General features: G+C 36.9%; 1 protein-coding gene across 1 annotated transcript; it reads left to right on the top strand.

Moving 5' to 3' along the window:
• Nucleotides 1-3,396: 3,396 nt before the first annotated feature.
• Nucleotides 3,397-4,407, top strand: LOC145632981 (protein FAR-RED IMPAIRED RESPONSE 1-like). Its single transcript, XM_081685298.1, has 2 exons — nt 3,397-3,971; nt 4,332-4,407. The coding sequence occupies exons 1-2, from the start codon at nt 3,397-3,399 to the stop codon at nt 4,405-4,407; spliced, it is 651 nt and encodes a 216-aa protein (XP_081541424.1).
• The last annotated feature ends 2,669 nt before the right edge of the window (nt 4,408-7,076 follow it).

Genomic DNA, 7,076 nt, shown 5'->3' with positions numbered 1-7,076 from the left:
CCTCCCAAGCGGCATCACTTTCCCCTTCCCCCGGTGCCGGCTGCCGCCCGACTAACCTTCCCCTTCCCTTTAAAGTATCATTCCCCACCCTCCGATTTCAAGATCTGTTTGGGAGGCGGTTTAGCCCGATTGTGATGATGGTTGAAGGTGGAGATGGCTTAAAGAGAAAGATTGAGGGATTGAACGATTGTCAAGATGTTGCTCTTTGTGACGAAATTTGATGCGAACTTGTACCGTTATCGCATATCTTTAATTGTGGATGGTGGTTTATGAGGAAGGGCGAGGGATGAAGGATGGGAAAGGGATAGGGTCCGACGCCAGCAAGGGGAGGAGGTATCGCTGGCCAAGAGAAGAGGGTGTTGGGAGGAATTGGGGGATGGTGATGGTTTTTATTTTTATTTTTAATTTATTAATTAATTATAAATTAATAATAATAATAATAATAATAATAATAATAATATTAATATTAATTTTGATAATAAATTTTTTTTACCAATCACGTGGTGACACGTGTATGTTTTAAACCTTAAAAAAATCTTACCTATTTAACAAGTCACCGGTAACTTAGGACTGTTTTGGGCGATAGTCTAAAGTTGGGATTATTAAAAAATAATTGAAAGTTGGAATTATTTTGGGCGGACGGAGCAAAGTTGGGATTTTTCTTGGCAATTTTTCCTAAATTAAATTATAAGAAGTATTTAATAAGAAGCCAAGTTTTTTCAACTTTGACAATGTGTATATATATAAATTGATCCTACAAAATCAATCTCATATTCTTCCTCCATTTCTTTTTAGTTGACACGTTTAATTTCTTTAGTCACGTTTGTCAATGCACATATTTGGTCGTTAATATCTTTAATAATTGAAAAGCAAAAAAGATAAAAAGTTGATATTTTGAAAATATATATCGTGACGAATCTAACAAGACTCCAGATGACTATATTTTTCATTACGTATAAATCACAAAACATAGTCAAAGAAAAGTGTGTTAATAATGCTAAAGTCAAAACATGTCAACTAAAAAAAGGAGGTAGTAGATAAAATTAAACCACACATAATTATAGTAGTTGCAAAAACCCAACGAGCAAATCCAGTAAGCCACTAGCCTACAATAACCCATCTCAAACTCTCTCTCACCGATGCTCAAAGTTGGGCCTCACCGACCGCCCAACAATAACAACACCGAGAAGCACAATTCACAACATAATCCCCAATTCAATTAAAATCAAGGTGACGTAAGGGAGGAGGTGGTGATTTCGAAGGTGGGGGTGAAAGGGGAGTGATGATTTCAGGGTGGAGGTGGGAGAGAGTAGTGGTTTAGGAGGTGGGGGAAGGGAGAGAATGGTGGGGGAAGGGGGTTGAAGGGGACATAGGGAGGAGGAATGAGATACAGGGAAAGGGATTAATAGGACAATAGTGGACGATGGGGAGGTGGGCAAGGGTAGGGGAGCTTCCCCCAGTTCATAAGTCATATAAACGAAAATTGTTTATAAGATGGCATTTTCGAAAATATGTGAGTTGCTATGAATATTTTATTGATTTAGTACAAATATGCTGACATGGCACTTAACTGGGGGAAATACTGGGCCGTTAGTACATGGTTAACGGTTCTCCAATCCGAATCCCGTTTTGTCTTCTTTTTGGCAATCAAAAGCTCTGCCTAACTCGTCGTCTAGAGAACACAGATGTGAAGCTATCGTCGTTCTTCTATACTTCTGCACTTCATTTTTTTCAAAGGCTTGGGGGGGAGCAACATTCCGAAATGATGTAGCGAGCGAAATATGAAAGTGGTACAGTAGAATTGGTAAGTACTCATTTATGGAAAACCCTAGTTTTTGCAAATCCGTTTAGTTGGTGTTAATTTGTGAAATTTGTGATCTCGTTTGTTGGAATTGTTAAAGATATGAATTTAATGGTTTATTGCTTGGGTGAAATGAAATTGTTTGTAATGAATTTTATTGTAAATAATCAAAAAGGGGCAATTGCTTTATGGTGTTAACTGGGTTTTTATTGCTTGAACTTGGTAGTAATTGGAATCCAGTTAAGAAAAAGGTAATTATCGACATGCGATGTAATTGTGTTGGATTGCATTATATTATATGTTGGTTCACATTAATATTCAAGTCAATTTGAGTAATTTGAATGTCGAGTCAATGATGGTGGGGGGAAATTGACATTTTATTTGTTGTTGTTTGTAGTTGGTTATTTGAATAGGGATGTGTAAAAAGAATTCTTGAATATTGAATTTGGGTTTCTGTTATTTCCTGAAATTTAATGTCAAAGAATAACCTCTGTTGTTGTTATATTGGTTGAAGTGAATTGTGCTTAAGTGTGTTGATTTTTCGAATTTTGATACCTATATTGCATCTTCTATTGCGTGCTATTGAGTTTAATCCCCCCTTCTCAGGTAGAATAAACTACAAAAATCAAATTGCTTGTTTCTAAAGTGATGTTATTCACATTGTATTTTGGTAACCATTACTATGTGTCCATTGGTGAATGCTAAGTGACTGAGTTTGGTATGTGAAATAGTGTTCTTTTAAGTGATTTTTGTTATAGAAGTCTGCAATTTAAGTGTTTGTAATGCAGTTTGGGTATTCAATAGTGTTGTGTTAAGTGATTGCAATCTGAAAGTTGAGTGTCTGTTATTCATTTAGGCTATGGAATCAAATTTAATCCTAGGAAAATGGGTTAGCCTGTTGGGAGTTCTGCTATTGATGTTGAGGGGGGATAAGTGATAACTTCTGGTGTTGTTCCTTCTCTTAACCTTGTGCCATTGAATGTTCCAAACTCTACTAACAGATTAGCTGCCATGTCTCCAATTAAGAAGATTGAAACAGTGGAGACTATTGTCTCAAAAAACAAGGTCACCATGTACTGTTATGTGGAATCACCTAGGTTAGGAATGGTTTTCAAATCCTTTGAAGATGTAGAAACTTACTACAAAGAGTATGCCAAGCAGAAAGCTTTTGGGGTATCTAGAGTAGCATCCAATTTTTTAAAGAAGGATAAGGGTGGAGGAGCGGAGAGGGGGGACATGGAGGTGTGAGTGCTATGGTCCACTCGATATGAGGGAAAGGAAGGAGGCCAAGAAAAGGGCCAAGTCTACGGATGCTTGTGGCACAGGTGGAACGATGAATGGTGAAATTAGGGAAGATATGTTGCAGCGGGCAAAGAGGACGTCCAAGAAATGTGAGTGTGGTGCCATGTTATACCCTAGGGTTGATAGTCATGGCTTGTAGGTTATAAGGAAATTTAAAAAAGAACATGATAACCATACCCCTAAACTTAGTGATGCTAAGTTGGTGAAGGAGTATCGAATGAAGAATTACACGTTGAATGTAAGGAAGAAACTTTTGAATTACTATGAAGAAGGTGTCCCTATAAGACAAATACATGGGTGTATTGGTATTGAGAGGGGAGTCGACAACCTCCCTAGTGTTAAGGACCTTGAACATGAAGTGTACGTACAAGGAAAAGATGAAGCGGTTGAAAATGGAAGGTGGTGATGCAGCTGCTATGATGGCATACTTTGACCGGAAGCAAGAGGATAATCAAAATTTCTATCAAGCACACCGTCTAGATGAAGAAGGCCGTTTGAAGGACGTAATGTGGGTTGATGCTCGTAGTAGAGTGGCTTATGAAGAATTTGGTGACGTGGTTTGTTTTGATTCCACATATCTCACTAATGAGTACGAGCTCCCATTTGCCACCTTTGTAGGGGTTAATCATCACGGCCAATCTATATTGTTGGGTTGTGCACTCGTGTCACATGAGGATTCAAACACATTTGGTTGGGTATTTAGGCAATGGCTGTCATGCATGGGCAATAAAGAACCCGGGGCTATTCTAACCGACCAAGCTGTTGCTATGCGCAAGCCTTTGGAACAAGTGATGCCTAATGCTCGGCATCGTTGGTGCATTTGGCACATACTGAAGAAATTCCCAAATAAGCTCGGGAAATGTAAAGGGTAAGTAGTGTTTGATTAGAAAGTTTTGGCACATAGCTTTGAAAAGTCCGACTCTGTCATGTTGTTAGCTCATACTTAAAGTTTACATGAATAGTAAAATTGTAGTCTGATTGTGTTCCTCCCCCTGTTATGTACATGCAATTATTTTCTGATTTGGAGTTATCATTGTCAGTTTTCTGTCCATGTGCATAAAATATGTCATGAATGAATTTTCATGTGTGTTAATGTCCCCATGTGTTTAAATGCAATTCTGTTATGCTTTACTTTGCTTTGGTCATGAATTAATGTCATTTTTCATTCAATATTGTGACCATTTTAAGTATTATGTCATGAATGTAAGTTGTTATGTACATGTTTCAGATATCACGATTTTAAGAGTCCTCTTAAGACTCTTATATACGAGAGTTTCACATTTGGAAAGTTTGAGCGTAGATAGTCCGAGTTAATGTCGAAGTATAACCTACATGACAATGAGTGGTTATTTGATTTGTATGAAGAGCGACACATGTAAGTGCCACCCTTTATGAAAGAGCATTTCTGGGCCGGGATGAAGACTACACAAAGAGTGGAAAGCATCAATAGTTTCTTTGATGGCTTTATAAACAATAAAACAAAGCTATATGAATTCCCTAATAAGTACAAAAGGGAAATGGAGAAGCGTGTTAAAGCCAAAAACGATGTAGATGCTAGGTACCGCAAATATCTTAGGTGTCTCGTCAGTGGATTTTACATTGAGAAATTCTTCCAGGAAATTTACACTGACACTAAGTTTCAGGAGATTCAGACAGAGTGTACCCGACTTATGCATTGCTCTGGGAGGGACGAGCGTGTCTTGGATGACAACTTGATTCAATACCTCCTTGAAGATAGGGTTTTGATTATCCCAGAAGGGAAAAGTGAAGAAGTCATTACTAATAGAAGGCGATTTTATTGTGTCATTTTTAACAACGTTATGAAGGATGTGTCTTGCGATTGCCGGAAGTTTGAAACGTTTGGTATTCTATGCAGGCATGTAATTAGAGTGTATGATCAGAATTTGGATTTTGATATTCCATCAAAGTATGTTCTTCAAAGGTGGCGCAAAGATATAGCTTGGAAGCATACTTAGGTAAAGGTTGCCTATCATGACCCAACTGATAATGCCACCTATCAGAGTTACAACAAATTGATGGAGGATTTTGAGCCCATATGTGAAGTAGCATCATCAGTTGTTGAAGACAAGGAAACATTTGATTTTGTATGTTGTCAATTCTTTGAATACACTTTGTTTGGAAGTACAGAAAAGTAGGGAGAAGTTCCTTGAAAATCAACCCTCTCTTCCACCCCTCCTAAGGACAACATTACCCCCATCAGAAATAGGATCAAACAATCCCATGTCACGCCCAACTCCCAACTCTATTTCCAAGCCTTTAGAGGTGAAGGATCCGGTGTCTCGTAAGAAACCTCAAGGACGGCCCAAGGGTAGGGCCAAATCCCTGGCAGAGAATGGGTACAAGAAGAAGAATGTTAAACAAAAAGGGGAGAACAACATGAAGACTGTAGCTGGTTCTGATTTGGATACTAAGCTACCTGTAAGTTGAGTAGTAAATTTATTGAGTTCAATTTTTTTTTTTTTTTTTTTTTTTTTTTTTTTTTTTTTTTTTTACATATTGATTCATGTTGCCTTATTATGTTTGAAGCGGTAGCTACCTGTTACAGTTGTTTTGTTTTTTAGAATATGTTTCTGAAATATACACTATGTTGGTGTTTTTTTGTTAGTATTCATGTTGTTTTTTTTTGTTCTGTGGATTTGTGGTAATACAAGATTGGTTACACATTGCCAGGTAAAGAAGAAAAAAATCAAGCTATGTAGAACCAGAACACATTAGAGGACTACTATGATTATGTTGCAGATGTAGCAGCATATGATTATGTTGCAGATGCAGGAGGGGTTGATGACATTTTGCAAAGAAATGGGGTGGATTGGTCAGCTCCATCTGAAGCTTTGTGAGGTCATCTGCCTTCTACTTATCATTAGTATCGGAAGAAACTGTAATAGCTTGCAAGTATTGGCAAAGCATGACCAAACTAATGCAAAGAAACCATTTTGATTTCGTGTTTGCTATATTATGTTAAACATTAGAACCAATATGACTTTTTATAATTAGTAGCAGAGTATTAGGATTCCGTGGTGTGTGTGTGTGTGGACTTGTATTCGGATTCAGTGGTGTGGACTTGTTTTAGCAGTTAGTGGTGTGGACATTACAACCATTTTTATTTCATGTTTGTTATAGCACTTGTTTTAGGAGTCGTCAGTGTTCTGGAATTGGCAGAATTTGATGAACATTTGTTGGATTGCCCAATACCATTGAGAGTAACCCATTACCTATATGTTGGGCTCATGGCTAATTTGATGATTCCAGAGTTGGACTCCCCACTTCGATGAAATGAGTTAGATCAACCCATTATTTAGTGATTGGGCGCAAGTATTTAGCGATTGGGCCCAATTAAACTGCCCAATTATTTAGTGATTAACCCATTATGTAGTGATTTGGCATAAGTATTTAGTGATTGGGCCCAATTAAACAGCGTCCAATTATTATAATCAAAGTTATTTTCTATGATTTGGGCTAAATTTTTTATAGTTAAACTTTTTTTTTTAGGGAATTTTCAAATCTATTTAATACTACGTATGAAGTAAGACAAGATATCTTCTTAAATTTGTTTAATTACTATTTTTTTTTTTATTTTTGGTTACTACAAGGGAGCCTAACCCTAGTTTCAACTCACAAGCTTTAATAAAATTTTAATAGCTAAAATAAGATAAAGAGAACAACCATTTAACTGGGAGTTTTTTTTTACCAATGATCTACCTCAATGATATTTTCTCCATTATTTAATTATTGGGCTTGTTTAGTATTGTTGCCCAATTTTATTAAGCTGGGGCCAGATTTTCTTTATGTCAAAGATTGGTCTTATTTATTTATGTCAATTAACTTATGGTTTATATACTTATGTCAATTAACTTAGGGTTTTTCTAAGCTATGCCCTCCAAGTTCTTCGGTTTCTAAGATGTACCCATGCTTTTTCAAATTTATAAGCTTTCCCTCCACCTCACAATATTTT

This window comes from Chenopodium album, chromosome 5 (assembly GCF_948465745.1).
Source record: "Chenopodium album chromosome 5, dcCheAlbu1.1, whole genome shotgun sequence".
Classification (NCBI taxonomy): Eukaryota; Viridiplantae; Streptophyta; class Magnoliopsida; order Caryophyllales; family Amaranthaceae; genus Chenopodium; species Chenopodium album.
This window is presented reverse-complemented; position numbering and strand designations above follow the sequence as displayed.